The sequence below is a fragment of the Phodopus roborovskii genome, unplaced genomic scaffold (genome assembly GCF_943737965.1).
Source record: "Phodopus roborovskii unplaced genomic scaffold, PHOROB, whole genome shotgun sequence".
Taxonomy (NCBI): domain Eukaryota; kingdom Metazoa; phylum Chordata; class Mammalia; order Rodentia; family Cricetidae; genus Phodopus; species Phodopus roborovskii.
The window spans coordinates 26,836,610-26,854,665 of NW_026126416.1; the positions used below are offsets into that span (position 1 = coordinate 26,836,610).

At 41.1% G+C, this 18,056-nt stretch overlaps 1 protein-coding gene across 1 annotated transcript in view; it reads right to left on the reverse strand.

Moving 5' to 3' along the window:
* Window positions 1-2,357: 2,357 nt before the first annotated feature.
* Window positions 2,358-18,056, reverse strand: part of Usp8 (ubiquitin specific peptidase 8) — a 46,839-nt gene continuing 31,140 nt past the window's right edge. Inside the window, exons 12-19 of the mRNA XM_051183473.1 lie at window positions 13,541-13,621; window positions 12,867-13,129; window positions 10,129-10,329; window positions 8,773-8,983; window positions 6,355-6,591; window positions 5,206-5,348; window positions 2,854-2,986; window positions 2,358-2,711 (exon numbers count right to left, since the gene is read on the reverse strand). Of these exons, the coding sequence (XP_051039430.1) occupies window positions 2,526-2,711; window positions 2,854-2,986; window positions 5,206-5,348; window positions 6,355-6,591; window positions 8,773-8,983; window positions 10,129-10,329; window positions 12,867-13,129; window positions 13,541-13,621 (1,455 nt within the window). The 3' untranslated portion in view covers window positions 2,358-2,525. The remainder of the gene's footprint in view (window positions 2,712-2,853; window positions 2,987-5,205; window positions 5,349-6,354; window positions 6,592-8,772; window positions 8,984-10,128; window positions 10,330-12,866; window positions 13,130-13,540; window positions 13,622-18,056) is intronic.

An 18,056-nucleotide genomic window follows, 5' to 3' on the forward strand; every position in this document is an offset into this window, starting at 1 on the left:
CCAACACAAATGATTTTTGTTTATACATGTGACTATATAGGTTGTTTCCTCAGTATGCATGAGATCCAAAATTTGATCACTAGCACAGGGGAAAAGTTTTAAGTGCAAATGTGACTCATGGGGCTGAAGATGGCCCAGGGGTTATGAGCCCTTGCTGTTGCAGAGGACCTGGGCTCAGTTCTTAGCACCTATAAGGTTCACTTATATATAAACACACATAGGCAAAATATCATAAAAATAAATCTTACAACTTGAAACCCATGCTCTAGCCTTCCCCCATGTAAGTTAAATAACCACTTTCCAAAACACCTTTAGCATCTTTGTTTAGAAGAGACTCCCAAAACAATATGGACTATTGCCCTTAGTTGTCTTCCAGAACCTGAAGGTTAAGACCCTTCTGCTGAGGACACCACATCCTTTAAGATTCAGGACTTGAAGGAATCGAGCTGAATTGACCTGGAAGCCTGCACTTGAGGACTAAGTCTCACAGTATCTCAACACGCTATGTACGCTGCCAAGGGAGAAAAGCAATCAGTAGTCATAGTCAGCTATGACACCTATAAACCACAATGGCCAACGAGGCAAGTGACCTAATAGGAGCAGTGGTGGCACTTACATCTTGGGGATTAGCAACAGCTGTTTAATTGGACTAAGGGGACTTAAACCATTCAAGAGGGAACCCATGCCTGGTAAAATGAGTCAATTACCCAACTACCCATAACTGGTGAGATGTGGACACTAGAGGAGACTCTCCTACTGCTGGTGTAATTCTCAACTTCATTCTGAATAGCTAGCCCAGGTGAGTGTAGTACCCAACCCCCCATCAAAGAAGCTTTTTGCATCAGATGGAGACTATCACTGAAGGCTGTTACTAATCAAAATGCAGATCAAGTGGAGCTGGGCCCCAGAAGATACTTCTGCAGCACAACCACAACATCTCAGCTCAGTGAACATTTGGGAGGAGGGGTAGCGCATCTGCTATGAGGCAGTGTCTTCTGTATGCAATAAGGAAGCTGCACCCTACAGAGTGAGTTCCAGGACTACACAGAGAAACCCTGTCACAGGGTGTGGGGAAGAAGACAGGAAGAATCAGTCTTCTCCAGGGATGAGAACCCTGACATTTAATCTTAAGTGGTTAGCTCTAAAAACATGAGCAACACTAAAAGGGACTCAGTAAGGGGTGTGTGCAGGAGGGACTTTAGAGGTAAGGAATTTGAGAGTTGGGGAACATGAGAGGAATTAAGAGGATGGGGTGGGAATGATGTAAACATAGTACTGTATGAAATCCTACACACACACACACACACACACACACACACACACACACACACACACAAAAAAAAAAAAAAAAAAAACCCTTTGTGTAGCTTCTCACTGCTGCTGTCCCGGGAAGGCCAGGGTTCTTGATCACTGCTCTGGAGGATTTGTGCTTCTTGCTGCAGTAGCTCAATTTACAGCATGCCGACTCAGCACTGTTTTCCCTAATTCTTCAGGGTTTTGATAGGAGTCTGGGGTTATTGTAACGGACTTCCAGCTTTTAAAGTCTGAGTACCACATTTGTGTGTGTGTGTATGGGGTGGGGTGGGAGTTGAATTCTAATTCTACAGAATAACTATGCCAGAAATCTGTATGGTGAATAAAGTATATATAAAAGCACTTAAGAGGCAGGTGGACTTCTGTGAGTTCAAGACCAGCTGCTGAGTTCCCAACCGCCAGAGCTACATAATGAGACCCTACCTCAAAGAATTGGTGGTGATGGTGAGGTTTGAAGATGAAAGACAGACTACTTACAATGTTTCAAATGAGTTTTTTCATTAAGATTTTAATGTAGATGTAAATGAATTCTTTTTAAAAAATTAAAGTTTCCTTTTTTTTTTTTTAGAATAAAGATTTAGTGCACAAATACAGCCCAAAGCCAACAGAAAAATAGTTTTGCCCTGTCGTTTCCTCAAGAAAGCACTGCAGCTACCTAGAAAAGGACAAAAAAAAAAAAAAAAAAAAAAAAAAAAAAAACCCTCCCTCCTAGGCTTTTCACAGAAGGACACGTTAACTATGTACAGTGATCTGATGTGCAAGAGTGCAATAAATATGTACATATACATTCCTATCTGTGCTAGGTATTCTAGAGTATCCACAGTGGATCAAGCTGGAACTAGAAATGAGAAAGGCTATAGCAGTGAATGGGAAAACAAGGGTTACAATGGTTTGATACCAGTAGAATAATAAATGTCCAGCTAGTGAATTATTTGTAACTTTGGGGCAGACTAAAAAAGTTGTTTTGAAATAAATACATGTAAGGGATGCTTACTATAATACTTGTTAAATGTCAGGTTGTTTTGTTTTGTTTGCTTTTTGCTTTTGTTTTTTGATAAACAGCATTGACCTGATTATATGGTGCTAATAACACAGCCCCCATTATTCTGGAATTCCTCTACATAGCCAGCTGCAGCAATCCGTTATCTTTGTAAGCATTAGGAGATGTGCCTCTGTGATTTGAAACATCAACACGCCCACAACCTACACCTCTATGTGGCTACATCAGTTACTCGTGGTCCCACTGAAGAATAAAAGAGGATATAAGCTGCTGATGACTTCACAGAAGACACAGAGATATCAGAAACTTCATGATCATCGAACTTAAACCAGCGCTGCCTCGCTGCATTTTTACAATAGGCAGTGTAGTGACCTCCATCCAGACCGCCGTAGTGGTTCTGTATCAAGCAAGAAAAAACAGAAACGGAATCATTACTTAGCACAAGTCAGTTATTTCTAAGTCTTGGCTGTTCTTACTTTCCTAAGAAAGTGCTGGAGCTTCCTGTTTTAAAAACATCTTCAGTTTAACAAGATACTTACTGAAACAGAAAACAAGTTATATTTCTTCAAACTGTTCTTTGGACCAATAACATACTGAGTCAAGTCAAGATTTTCTAAGGGGAAGTCCACAGATGTTTGCAGCTTCTGTTTCCACCTGCCGTCATAGGAAAATCTGCAGAACAAACATCACAGGAGTGAGGCTGACAGGAAAGAGGAGTGAATTTTCACGATTTACATGGAATTCAGGGCACACTCTTAAAGCTCACATCATCTGTGAAGTCTTAGGTCAGGAAGATGCTCAGTGGGTGAAGCGCTTGCTATGCAAACCCGATGACTACCTGGGCTTGACACCTAGAACCCACACAAGGGTGGAAGGAGAGGAGTGACTCCACAAAGTTGTCCTCTGCAGCATGACAAATGTCTGCCTGCACTCACAATACACAGAACAGAATTAGTAAAGCCTCTGTTTTAGTAATGGAAAGATTGATTAAGATGTGTTTCACTTTTATTTAGATGTAGGTTGCAGACAATGTGCCCAGATAGAGAGAATGGCAGAGGCAGCTCCCATTCAGGTTTCCTCTTCCTGGGCCAGCTACAACACTAAGTACAAGGGAGTGAAGGTGTGGTGATACTTTGTTTATGATCTAACAAATAAAGCTTGCCTGAAGGTCAGAATGCAGAGCTACCCACACTAGTTAGCTATAGAAGCCGGGCAGTGGTGGTGCACAATCCCAACACTAGATAGGAATATAAGGTGGATAGAGACAGGAATGCAGAGTATTCAATGTACAGTTTCACTGAGGACAAGATCAATCCAACCTTCGTAGAGATGAGAACTCTCTAGTGGCTGGCTGCTTTGTTTTTCTGATCTTCAGCTTGAACCCAGTATCTCTGGGTTTTTATTATTTGGGCTACATGAGGGAGGTGCTGAGGGAGAACAACTCTAGAATTACGCCTGTACTTGGGGGAAAACAGAACTAAAAATGAACTGCAGGGAGACCTGTGTTCAGCTCCTTCCAACCTGTGTAATTACCTCACAGTTCTTCACAATGTCAAGGCTCAAACCCATGACACTATACATACAAAAAGACCTCCAAAAACTCAATTCTACAGTTGCTTTAGAGCCTTCAGTACTAGAACTTTTAACAGAACAAATCTATACTCACTTAAAAACACATTTATATTGCCACAATGTACCAAGTGACAGCTGACACACTTGTCCAAACTGTAAAGGACAGAAGACTAAACATTGTCGAAACTGACTTAAGCAACTGGTTCTAATAACTCAATATAAATGCTTGATTCAAAGCAAAACATCCTTCACAACTAAGATGATCATTAGGGTTTTCTTATGAAGCAGATCCAGGCTGGGTGTGCCGGTGTGCACCTGTACCGGCACTAAGGGAAAGCTGGCTGGGCCATGGCTCACCTGAGGTATATGGACAGGAGCCTGTCTCTAAACAGAAAAGCACAGCCTCCTGAATGGATCACAAAAAACAGCATCCGTGCTGCTCTCCTTGTGTGCTCTGCTGTGTGGGACCCTCTCCTCCCACTAGCTTAGACTCAAGACAATGTTTATACTCTGGAGGTACAGGCAGGCGGGTCTCTGGGAGTTCAAGGCCACCCTGGTCTACAGAGGGAGTTCAAGGACAGAAACCCTGACTCAGGAAAAAAGAAAGGTAACAACCAAAAAGCAGGAGAAAGCTGACTCCCGACCTCCATACATGAGCTGTGCAGCCATGTCCTGCACTCACTTTTTTTTAAAAGCATAATTTTTCATCTTACTTTTTATTTATTTATTTTTGGATACAAGGTCTCATGAAGCCCAGGCTGAAATTACAGGTATGTGCCATCATGTTACACATTAATTTTGTTATAGTTTATAATTTGAATATTAATTTAAAACATTTTATCGTTTTATGTCTATGGATGCTTTGCATGATTATGCCTGATACTCATAGAAGCCAGAAGAGGGCACTAGACTGCCTGGAACTGGAGTTATAGGCAGTTGTGAGCTTCCATGTGGGTGCTGGGACCTGAACCCAGGTCCCCTGCAACAGCAGCCAAGTGCTCTTAACCACTGAGCCATCTCTCCAGCATCTGATGTTAATTTTTATCTGATAATCTGTTTAGAATTATACTGTATAACATTTCACTTGATGTGACTTAAACTTTTGTTATCTGAAATGCAATAATTTAGTTCCATTATTTTTTTAAGAAACAGAATCATATGGAATGACATAAAACAACAAGTACTGTTACTCTGCTGTCATCTCTGCCAATAGTTATTGCTGGAGAATCTTCATTAGGCTCCCTTAAAAGACAGCACAGAACACAGAACACAGACATTCAGTCCCTCCATCGACTGCTAGTGCACAGGCAGAGCTTTACCGTTTCAGGTGTACCAACAGCACAGGTGGCAATTTCCAGATCTCTATCTTCTTTAGAGAGTCTCGCCGAGCTCGGCAATGGCTGCAGTAAAATCTGTTGTTATCCGTGAGCTTTTCTTCTTTGGAAAATAATCTAAGGCAGTCCTAGTGGCAAAAAACACACCGTGAGTACTCAAGTGGTTCACTTCCTCATGGAGTGTCAGGAGGCCCTCCCTCTTCAGGAGTGCTGCAGACACACGGTCACCTTCATAAGGTGGAGTAGTGTCTGGATAAGGAGGGATGCTATGCAGAGGGTCAGCATAGCACACACAAGGACGTCGTATCCTGGGGATGCCTGGTGGACGTACTGGAGGAAGTGAAGACTGGAGGCATCAACACAAGCTATTCTATTACTTACTCGGCTGTTCTGTGGAAACCAATATGTCTGATCCCCAAGCAGAGTACATAGAAACAGATCTGTGTTAATGTCAAACTTCCTAAGTTAGCCAAACCCCTATCCAGAAAAGTTTGCATTTTTGAGAAGTTTTGAAAGCTGAGTGGTGAAGCGCCTCTCCAGTATGCACAGACTCTGCATTCAATGCTGCCAACAAACTTCTGCCCGCACCTGATGACATTGCCTGTACTCCCAGCACTGTAGAATCAGACAGAACAGCTCAAGTTGAAGGCCAGTCTGAGCTCTATGGCAAGATCCATTTCAAAAAGTCAAGGGCTACAGCTGGAGAAATGGCTCAGCAGTTAAGAGAACTTGCTCTTGCTGAAGACCTAGGTTCAATTCTCAACACCCACATGGCAGTTCACACCTCTGTGGGCACTGCATGCAGCTGGTGCCCAGACAGGTACTGGCAAAATACCCACACACATACAATAGTAAGACAGTAATAAAAATTTCCAAGGGCTAGGATGTAGCTCACGTATTCTGTCAGGATGAAGCACATTTCTATGCACACACAAATAACGTTTTGTTTTTCAAGACAGGGTTTCTTTGTGGCTTTGGAAGCTGTCCTGGAACTAGCTCTTCAAGACCAGGCTGGCCTCGAACTCACAGAGATCCGCCTGCCTCTGCCTCCTGAGTGTTGTGCCGAGTGCTGGGATTAAAGGCGTGCTACAAATAACATTTTACCAACCCGTTTTCTCTTTATCTTAAACTTACCTGTAATGAGCATTTACTTGAGGATGCTAGCGGCAAAGATAAATACATGAAAGCCTCAAATGTCCGGGACTTTTTGTGACAGGTGAGGCACTGCACTGTGGATTTGAACTGACCCTGAAAAAGTGCAACAATAATGGACTCGTTGAGCTGCTTGTGTTTCTGCCACGCATGTTCTGCTGCTTTAAAGTCATCGAGGTGATCATTGTTCTCTTCCTTATGCCTCTTCCGATTGTCAGCCTAGGAAGGAGAACAACTTACTCAGTCCTGTTAGTATCTAAGAGTTTGGTGTTGAAAGTTAAATATGAAGTTCAAGGAATAACACTAAATAACATTTTACAAACTTAGCCACACTGAGGAGTTCTGATCACAGTGGGTACTACAAAATAATTCTACCAATCAAACCCACTGATTTTGAAAGGAATGTGGCTTGAACTTCTGTTCTGTTCTGTTTTGTTTTGAGACAGGGTCTCACTATGTTGCCCTGGCAGTCCTGGAGCTGTTATGCACACCTGGCTATCTTTGAAAAAAGAGACCCTGATGCCTCTGCCTTCCAATTGTTAGTATTAAAGGTGTGTGCCACCACACCTGGCTGTTATTACAACCTGGACCTTTTTATTTGAAGTGTTTAAGGAGGCTTGAACTTCTACTTCTGTCAGTGCTGAAGACTGACCCACTGAGTTAAAGCTGCTCAATTCTGCTTCAGAGTAGAAGCTACTCTTGCAGGGTCAATGGTGACTGGAGCCTCCTAACTGGTTAATGTATTGAGAATGAATGACTGCTGAATGTCCAGCCACAAATGGAACACCCCATCACCCACTCTGAGATCCATGGAGGAATAGTGGAAGGAAGGGGAGGGCCGAGAGGTGTGCAAGACACAACTGTTCACACACAAACTCGCAGAAGCTGTGACTGCCCTTATCAGATCTGAGCAAGACTGGGCTAGTACCATCGGAGGGAAAGGTGCTCATGTGTCCCTGTGACTCCCCTGAGGATTTAGAGTTAATGATCCATTAATGGAGGAAGGAGAGATATTTTCTTCAGTGAGATACCACTGACAAGGTACACATGTTCCAGTAAACAAACCTTACTTATGGTTCTGAATCATTAATGAAACTCACTGAGTTACAGGAAAAAGTATAAAAGGAAGAAGGAAATTAACCAGAGTGGGGGTGGGCGAGAGAGTAAGGTGGGGTAATGTACATGTGTCATACATAATATGTACTGGTAACATTTTAAGTCAATGCCATTTTTTAAAAAAGATTTTACTGTTATTACTGAGAGAGTGTGTGTATATGGTATGTGTATGGGCACATGTGTCAAGGTGCCTGAGGGTCAGAGGACAGTTCTGTGAGGTGGTTCCCTCTGGACGCCTTTACTTTTGTTTTGAGGATCAAACTGAGGTCACCTGACTTGGCTTTACCAGTGCTTTTACACTAGCTGAGCCATTTTGCTAGCGCCAATAGCATGGTATTGAAGAGAAGACATCTCATGTAACCAGGCATTAGGGATAAAATCCAATAGATGCAATTTCAGGGTTATAACAGTATAAGCTCTTGAATTTACATATACCTGACCCCTTGAGACAGTCTCCCTATGTAGCCCAGGCTGTCCCTGAGGTAACAATCTTCCTGCCTCAGTTTCCTGAGTACTGGTCTTAGGTGTGAGCCACCACAATAGCTTCAATTTTTGTGTTTATGTTCAGTTGAGAACCATGACCTTAAAGGCTCTGTAAAACTTTGGTGCTAAGAGAAGCTGTGTACAGATGGAGGTGGTCCTTATGTAGAGATACTGCTTTAATAAAAGCTATTTAGATGCATCATCATTGGTTATATGGAACAATTCTTATTTTGGAAGATAAGTCTAAGAACATCACGGTATAACATACACAACACACAAATATGCAATAATATATAAATACCAAACATGTTCAGACTACAGTTGTTTAATAAAATCATGAATGACTTGACTTTCATTAGTATGAGGGTCACAAAAATTCCTCCAATAGCTATTTTACCACTTGTCAATTGTTCAATATTTCTTATTAGTACTTGAGCAAATAACTATATACTACTTTTCAAATCCAGGTTGCACATTTCTAATCTAAGAATCCAAGACATGGCATGCTGCCACAAGTGGAAAATTATACTCCATGGGGGAGGGGAATCACTAAAAAAATAATTCAAAACTACTGTAAAAAATTCACTTGAGGAAATGCGCACATAGAAAATAAATTTTATGTTGAGATCAGGGCTCCAGTCCCCTATGTCTCATTCTACAATGCAAACATTTGGTTTTGTTCTGGGAGCCCAGCAGACGCAGGCTCAGCACGGTTACTATCTCTGAAGGACGGCTGGTGAACGGGGATTTAAACTACTACAAAGACAGAAGAAGCAAGCAGAGCTCAGGAGCCACTCTTACCTTATTTAGATCCTCATGGAGGCCATCCATCAGGAACAGAAGCAGTTCCTGTGAATCTTGCTGGCTGGATCCTGCAAACTGGTCGTTAATCTTCCCAATGGTGACTTTAAAGTCTTTTGGACTGATGTATCTATACTGTCCTGTCCACAGCGCTTTCATGATTATACCAAATTCTTCTGCCACTTCACCCTTATGCCCCAACAAATTTGACCTGTACAAGTCAAGTCACCAAAGTAAATAAATACATACATGAATAAAGGGAAAAGATTTTAACATTACAGTGGGTTCTTGATATAAGCATAAGACTACATGTGTAACACACAAAGGAATCACCACCTGCAGGCCTGGGTCAGACACTTCCGAACCTGACTGCTGTGGCCCTCCCACTTGCTTCATATCCTGGCGCAAGCCCTGCTCCTCACACCCATCAACAGGCTGCAGTCAAAGATGGAGACTATAACCCTGACGATGTTTGCCATCTTGTTCATCCTTTATGACCAGAGCTGACATAACTATCTGGTATTCTTCTAGATAAAGGCAATTTTCTTTTACTAATTTGACTCCTCTGAAGCTGAGTGGCAAATGCTACCGTCTGAGTATGTCTCTCCAAAATTTAGGTATTGCACACAGACTAGGAATAGGCCCCAAAGAAGAATTGTTGCTTTTGCAAAAGACCCAGGTTTGATTCCTAACATCCAGATGGTGGCTCACAATTATCCATTAACTCTAGTTTGGGGATTTGGCTTTCTCTTCTGGACTCCTCAGATATTTACACTCACATGTGCATATATTCCTAAAGACACATCCATAAATACACAAAAAGGAAAAAAAAAAAAAAAAAAAAAAAAAAAAAAAAAAGACCTTGAGAGGTGACAGGCAAGGACATGACCTAATGGTCCGGACTGGGTTTACTTAAAAAAAAAAAAAAAAAGGCAACAGTGAGGGGCTCACCCGTGCCCTTCCACCTCCTGCTACACTGGGACGGCACAGATGAGATACTGACATGCTCACCTTGGACTCTCAACCTCTACAACGATGAGGAAATAAGCTCAGTGGTAAAGGTTTCCACCATGTGTGAGCTGACAAGCTGATTCGATCCTGGAGGCCACACTAAAGAGAACCAATTCCTGAGAGTTGTGCTGTGACCTCCACATGAGTGCTGGCTGGAACATGTGCCCAAGTTTGTGCATATCCACACTCAGACACAAAATTTTAAAAATTAAAATTCTTTTATTAAAAAAAATTACCTAGTCTTGGGTTCTTAGTTATAATAATACCAAACAGAGTAAGGCAGACAGAAATTACAGTTAGATTACCTTTTTAACAGTGTACTGTAGAAGTGAAATGGTCCTTTACCTGTTTATATCGTCCTGGTAGCAGTTCCGGTTGAAGTAATCAGCCAAATGTGGAGCATTACATAGGCACTGCAATATTGAGTTCATGTAACAAGTATTCCCCAAATTACGAAGTCCAGTAAGAGCCGGTCCAGATCCTCCAAAAACAGGGTTGAGGTTCCGAATCTGAGAAGCAGAAAGTCTCGAGATCTCAGCTTTAGGCCTAAGGAAGAAAAAACAAGATGCCTTATGCAGAGCATCTTCACTTAAGTACATATTGAAGATGGCAGACTGCTGGAGCAGCTGGGCCATAATTTCGTTCATAATCCACATGCTAAACTACTGTGTTCTCTAAGACATTTAGCAATTAGCTTAACTCTGACTGTGCTCCAGGATCCTCCCATGAAATACATGCCTACAACTTTTCCTTGAGTTCTTGCTTCTTGAGGTGGCCTGGTCCTCTAGCTTCCATGGGCTGAGCTACTGCCCAATGGGAGGAAGCTCTTTCAAACTTCTCCAAGTAGTCCAGAGAGGTTAGCATTATGAAATGTTCCTAACCTAACCAGAGCATTAGAAAATTAAATACAGTAAAATCACACATACTTAAAAAGTATACAAATATGTAGTGTGTTCTCTTATCTGTAGATACCAGATGCTAAACACTAAATAGTATATTTAAGTGGCAGTAAAGGTGAGTAGAAAGAAACCTGCTAGTCAAGAAAAACTAAGGAAATGCGGTTGGGGAGAACAGAACACATGAGATATGAGGGGATTACTACAGGCAGAAGGAAGCAGCGGGAGGTTGGGAGTTTGGGGTGGGGCGGGTAGGACAGTGTTTGAACTGAGTGTATGCAGATATTTTCTTGTCACTATTTCCTCAATATTTGCACAGCACTTACACTACATTAGATATTATGATACACTTAAGAATTAAAGAGAGGGCTGGAGAGCTGGCCCAGTGATTAAGAGCACTGTTGCTCTTCCAGTAGATCTGGGTTCGATTCCCAGGACATCTGTAACTCCAGGTCTGGGGGACCTGATGCCCTCTGCTGGTCTCCAAGGACACCAGGCACATGCATGGTACACAGACATACATGACAAAACACCCCCACACTAAAGATTTAAAAAAGAGGCAGATATTCACACTCTTGCAAATAAAATAAATTATACATAAATAGGATACACTTATATACTAATTATAAAATAGGCCTCAAACAAGGCAAAGATTATCTGGGTACTGTTACCTAACTATACCTGCATAAGCCACACAAGGATGGCCATATTCAATATCCCCACTTAGTGTCCCCTACCAAACTATCCCAGCCTTCTTTACATGCTCTTTCTCTGTTCATGTGTCCTTTTATAAAAAATACATGAACTGTATATGAGATAGCTTCAAAACACTAGCAAATTAATGAAATTTAATAACATTATGATGTGAAGATTTATAACATCCGAATTGTACTAATTCCAAAGCTCTTTCAAACAGGTCTCCCTAGCAGGTGAAGTTTGGAAAGTGACGGATTACTTCCTTGGGATGTGTCAGAAAAAAGAAATTTAAAGTCCTTAGTAATTAACAAACAGTATATAAAATACATGACAAACAAACAAACAAACAAAAAAACCCAAGTCACTTATTTACACACACCAAACCAATATCCAAGTAACAGTATACAAGGATATTCTATGCCTGAGACAAAATGCTATGGTGTCTGCATTGACCTGTGCACATCTTCCTGTTTCCTTTAAACCACTTCTGATTATTCATAATACCTGACACAATGTAAAATAGCTGTTATGCTGTGTTACAAAACAATGACAAGGCCAATATCCTCCTGTCTCCATTTTCCGAGTGCTGTTCTTATAGGTGTACCTCACCATGGCTGGTTCATATGCAGTGTTGGGGATCAAACCCAGGATCTGGGCATGTTAAGCGAGTGTTCTGACAACTGAGCTACACTCTAGCCCAGAAACCATGGATGTAAAAGGCCCCTACAAAGTGCCAGTTCCTATCAGTTACAGAGAAAAATACAAGTAAATGATATGCTGCACTGAGAAACTTTAACTTGCCGTGATAACACACTGTGAGCAGAGATGAGAATAGGAAAGCAGGAAGGAGACAGAGGAAAGGAGACATTATGGTGCCTGCATTTTTATAGGCAGGAGACTATACTCCTCCATGACCGGGTGAGAGAAACAAAGGCTGGAAACTGAGTACTGTAACACTGCCAACTCAGCGATCCTGTAAATTACCTTCTTTCATGGTGAAACAGCCCAGTAGCTAAAGGGGATTGTTACAAGCCTGATGACCTGAGTTCAATCCTCAGGACCTACATGGTAGATGAGAGAACTGAAATCTCTCTCTCTCTCCTCTCTCTCATGTGCGTGTGCACACACACTTTTCTTTCATTAATAAATTAAAATATGACCTATGAAAGATAATTATTACAGTTCTGCGAAAGCACTGTAACAATATATGTAACACTTTCATGTCTACACCAAACTTGTTATATGGCTGAGGATGATCTTGATGAACTTCCACCCCTCCTGTCTCCATTTCCTAAGTGCTGTTCTTATAGGTGTACCTCACCATGGCTGGTTCATATGCAGTGTTGGGGATCAAACCCAGGATCTGGGCATGTTAAGCATTTTTCCTTCCATCATAACAATGGAATCCCCTGAGACTGTAACTTGTACTTGGTGACATTAAACAGGTTTAAAACAATGACACGTCTTAGTTCTAGAATTGGAAAAGCTTACTTGTTTTCCCGGTTGACTGTGGGGGTCACTGCTGGCCTCCTCTTCTCCTCCTCCTGCAGGGCCTGAGTGATGTCTGGGGATGAGTAGGATCGCTTCAGTTTGGATGGCTCTTTGTCCCGCTCAGCAGGGATCTGGGGCTTGACTTTGTGAGTAGGAGGGGTGGAAGGAGGTGCAGAGGAAGGAGCCATTTCCGGTGGATACATATGAACCGTGTTGGTAGGTGAATGATAGTAACGAAAGGTTCCAGTGATTGGATCAAGAAACTTGGAAAAAAAAAAAAAAAAAAAAAAAAAAAAAAAAAAAAAGGTTAAAAAATGAGAAGCCTGAAGTCATTAGTCCCACCCCCACTGCAACATTTATTTCCGGGTTAAAACATGTGTGAACTACGATTAAAGCACAAACTCTACCAATTACATTAGTCCCTAAAATAATTTGAATAGAAGTTGTAATCACTTTGCAAACTTTCAATGAAATTTAGGCTTGCTTTTATAGACTATTAAATTTCAAAATTCTAGTGCCAGGGTGCTCATGTGACAGCCAGCACCTGAGGATGCGTATTGGGAGATTTCACACTGCAGGGATGAATGGGGGGCGGAGGGGAAGCATTCATGTTCTCAATAGCAAAGCAGAATGGACACCTAGACAACAGTACTTGTACCTGTACTTGAGTTTACCTTGGCCCAGCCTGAAGGCAGTCCTGGTACAATTCTCCCCATTTCTTCACTTCGAGCTCTTGTCAAAGGTTCTCGTTGAGCCTAGTTTGAAACACAATAATCTGACTTTTCCAATTAAAACTTATTCATGAACTTAAAGTACATACTCTGAAGAATCAAAAACAAAACAAACAAACAAACCCCTGTCTTGACTGCCTTTCATATTTTTAAAGGCAGGGTCAAAGATAAAGGCAGTTTGTGTCTCACAGTCCACCATGCCAAGGGTTAGAGGAGTGTGAAATAAAAGGAAAAATGTAATAAAATTTCTAGAGCTTTTCGAAGGAAGCTGAGAGGGAAGCAGGGACTGTGACTCCAGCTGCTAGCTAGGAGAACATGTAATTAATTACTATACTGTACTCAGAGGCTGGAGAACATTAAAAGGTTACAGCCCTTTCAGAACACTCACTGACTCTTCTCTGTCACACAGCAATCCCTAAAACTTTAACCAAGTTGGTACTTTCTACAATTACTGTTTGTAACGATTGAAATGAGTGTGTACATGAGCCTGGTGATGAGTGCATTACAGCCTGGGGGCGGTGTGTGTGTGTGTGTGTGTGTGTGTGTGTGTGTGTGTGTGTGTGTGTGTGCGGTGTGTGTGTGTGTGTGTGTGTGTGTGTGTGTGTTTCTCCATGGTGGTCAGCAAGGAGGAAGGGCAATGGAGCCAAATAAGGAAACTTATCAGATGATTATCACATGGCACTCTGTCTGGCCCTCCTAACACAGCTTCTTCTATATCCATGTTACAAAAGTAACGAAGTATTCTATGTAAGTAAATACAGGTCAATACTCTGAAGCATCAACTTCTATACTGGCTACAGATGCTTCTATGTTTAGAAACATTTCTGTTTGTAAGACTTCCTTAAGTAAACAAAAGCGGAGAAAATATTTAAAAATCTTGATTCTTTTTGTTTTCTTTCTTTCTTTCTTTTTGGTTCTTTGAGATAGGGTTTTTCCTGTAGCTTTGGAACCTATCCGTCCAGTACTGTTTAGGCTGGCCTTGAACTCACAGACATCCTTCTGCCTCTGCCTCCAGAGTGCTGGGATTAAAAGTGTGCACTACCACCCTGCTATGATTTGAATATATGTTTTGTCAAAGACAGATAGGCTGGCCGTGATAGTGCATGCTTGTATCTCACCTCTTGGAATGTAGAGGCAATAAGGTCACCAATTCAAGGTTGGCCTGGGCTCTATAAGACTGCCTCAGGAAACCAAAAGCACGGATAAACATTAAGTCCTACATCACAGATATGGAAGTAATAAGCCATTTCATAGTAGCATCATTCAAAATAACTCCAAAGAAGCAATGCAAACGTCTAAGTAATCCAATCTGATGTGTAGTACGTGCAGAGCCTGCAGTATTACTACACAAGGGGACAAATGCATGCAACCACATGAATTAGCATAGAAAGCTATGCTAGGTGAGGGGTTAGAGACATGCCTTAGTGATTTAAGAGCACTGGCTACTCTTTCAGAGGACATGGGTTTGATTCCCAGTGCCCACATGGTGACTTATAACTGTGTGACTCTTCTGCCCTCCTGAAGGGTAGCATAAATATGAGGCGGAGACATACATGGAGGTAAAATATCCACACACATTTTGCCTGCATATATGTCTAAGTGTTAGCACCCATGGGGACTGTATATCAGATCTCCTGCATATCAGATTCACAACAGTAGCAAACTTACAGTCATGAAGTAGCAACAAAATAATTTTATGGTAGGGGGTCAGCACAACATGAGGAACTGTATTAAAGGGTGGCAGCATTAGGATGTTTGAGAACCACTGCTCTAGAAGAAAGAAGCCAGCTGCTAAAGACTGTCTTAGAAAAGACGGCTCAATAGAGATAGCAGATTCAGACTGTCCGAGGCTTTAGCGCGGTACAGAACACAACTATACATGGCACAGTATCTTTTTGGTGTGGAGGAAATGCTCTAATAATTTCATGTACTCTGTCCACTTTTTTCCATAGGGTTTTTTCAGACAGGGTCTTGCTGTTCTGGAGCTCTCTATGTAGACCAGGCTGACCACAAATTCAGAAATCACCTACCTTTGCCTCTTCAATACTATAATTAAAGGAGTGCACCACCCATACCCAACTAACTAGTCCATAAATTCCTAAGTCACTGACTATGCTAACAAGTAAATTTTATAATATGCAAATTATACTTCAGTTAAGCTATTATCAAACCCATTAGAGTGAAAATAAAAACAGAAAAAAAACCTTGAGCCAGCAGGTGGTGGTGCATGCCTTTAATCCCAGAGCTCAGGAGGCAGAGGCAGGTGGATCTCTGTGAGTCCGAGGCCAACCTGGTCTACAAAACTACACAGAGAAATCCTGTCTCGAGAAAAAAAAAAAAAACCAAAACAACAAGAAAAGAAAACCTTGAGATCTCTGGAAAGTGTATTTTATTTATTATCAAGTTTAAAATTGATACTTGGAGTCCATTTGGGATTTCCTACCACCAAAGAGAAAAATGGATCAGTGAAGAAAAAAAGAACAAACAAAAACCTAGTAGGCTGCAAAGCACTGATTTATAATACAATATAATCATTAGTGTAGTCACAGACTCTATTGCTTACATCCTATATGGTTTTTTGTTGACATGGAAAGGGCTGTGTTCTAATAGATTACATACAGTATTCAAGAGGATGATTCAAAATGCAAGGTCCATTTACTAAAAAAAAAATTTTTTTTTTTTTACATTGTGTGTGTATATACTTACACGTGTACATGTGCACTACAGATCATGTGTAGAAGTCAGAAAACAACTTGCAAGACCTGGCTATCTACGTGTGGGTTCCAGCTGTTAAACTCAGGTCACAGCCTTGGCAGCAAGCATCAGTTGCTTGCAGGGCCATCTCACTTCACCAGCCCTCAAGTCCATTTTTATATTTCAGTGTCTTTCCACCTGCCTCTGCCTCCTAAGTACCGGGATTGAAGATGTGAGCCACCACCACCCTGCTTCAAAGAATTCATTTTGATTTTCTGTGTGATTTCATCAGAAGAAGGGGGTATCACACTGTATGTAGCCCAAGCTGGCCTAGAATTCACTATGAAAGCCCAGGAGGGACTCTTATAGCATATTAATACATATTGCTTCTAGTTTTAAAAGAAGTATATAAAATGCAATATGAACTTCATTTAAGCTGTAGAGGTGTTTATGGTACCACAAATAACTGTACAAACACAAAAGTGTTAAGTTCTAAAGATGTCTCCAGTACAGAAAGGGGGAAAAGAGGCTTTCAAGTTTCCCTACCTATGGGATTTTAGGCAAACAACCACCTCTGCACTCAGTGTCACCTACAAACTTACTGTCTTACTGGGGCTACCACTATGAACGCTGGGGAATACTCAGCATACCTTGAGTATTTTGAAGCATTTAAATTGTATTTTTTTTTAAAAAACTTTTTTTGTTGTTATTTTTTGTTTTCCAAAACAAGTTTTCTCTGTGTAGCTCTGGCTCTGTATATCAGGCTGGCCTTGAACTCACCAAGATCCAGCTGCCTCTGCCTCTCAAGTGCTGGGATTAAAGGCATGCACCACAACTGCCTGGCTAAATTGTATCTTAAGTAAGAACTTCATTTCTTTAATTGTAGGTGTTAAAAAAAAATTTCCACACGGGCTGTATTCTGGTTAGCTTTACTCTCAGAGTGAATTCATGGGTTTAAGTGACACTATCTGAGTGAGCTGAGGATACAAGACATGGCGGTATACTCAGCTAGTATGAGCTTTTGTTCTACGCTAAGGTCCCCATGTGATCCTAAAGCACTGCTTGCAGGTATAAAACCTGACATTCTGTAAGGTAAGACTTTGCTTTCACAGAAGTAATGTCTGTACTACCAAACTGTTTTCTATTTACTTGTATGAGCTATTTGTGTTCCTGCTGTTACACAGCATTCAAAAGGAAAGGACACTGGTTAACAGCATAATGAAGATAAATTAAAAGTGTATCACTTCATGAACATACCCTCCAAAATTATAGCAATCAATTTTTGAGTATGCAGTCAAGGAAAGAAAAAACTAACACTGATTTAAAACGTACTAGAAGAAACAAAATCACATAGACCTGACCAAAATCACAATCACATGCAAAGGTAAATGTCAGGCTATAGTATTACTGACTAATTATTCTAAGTAGACACAAGCTACCTTAACCTACTGGCACCTTCTCTCTCATGAGATTGTTATTTCATCCTAGTCTTCTGATTGTTACACACCAAACACAGAAATGAATATAGCTACTTGTAGCAATAATTAAATAGGTATGGCATTTTATAGACAAAAAAAAAAAAAAAAAAATCTGTTGCCATCTAATCATTTAATGTACATTATCACAGGCCTCAAAAGAGTAGGGAAGCAAATACCAATGGGGCAGAACAGCCTCTCACCCTCTAGAGTACTATGGAGAATGCTTGTCCTGTTTGTGAAAGGCTGCAGTACTGCCATCTTAAACACATTTACCTTAGGTTGGTTTT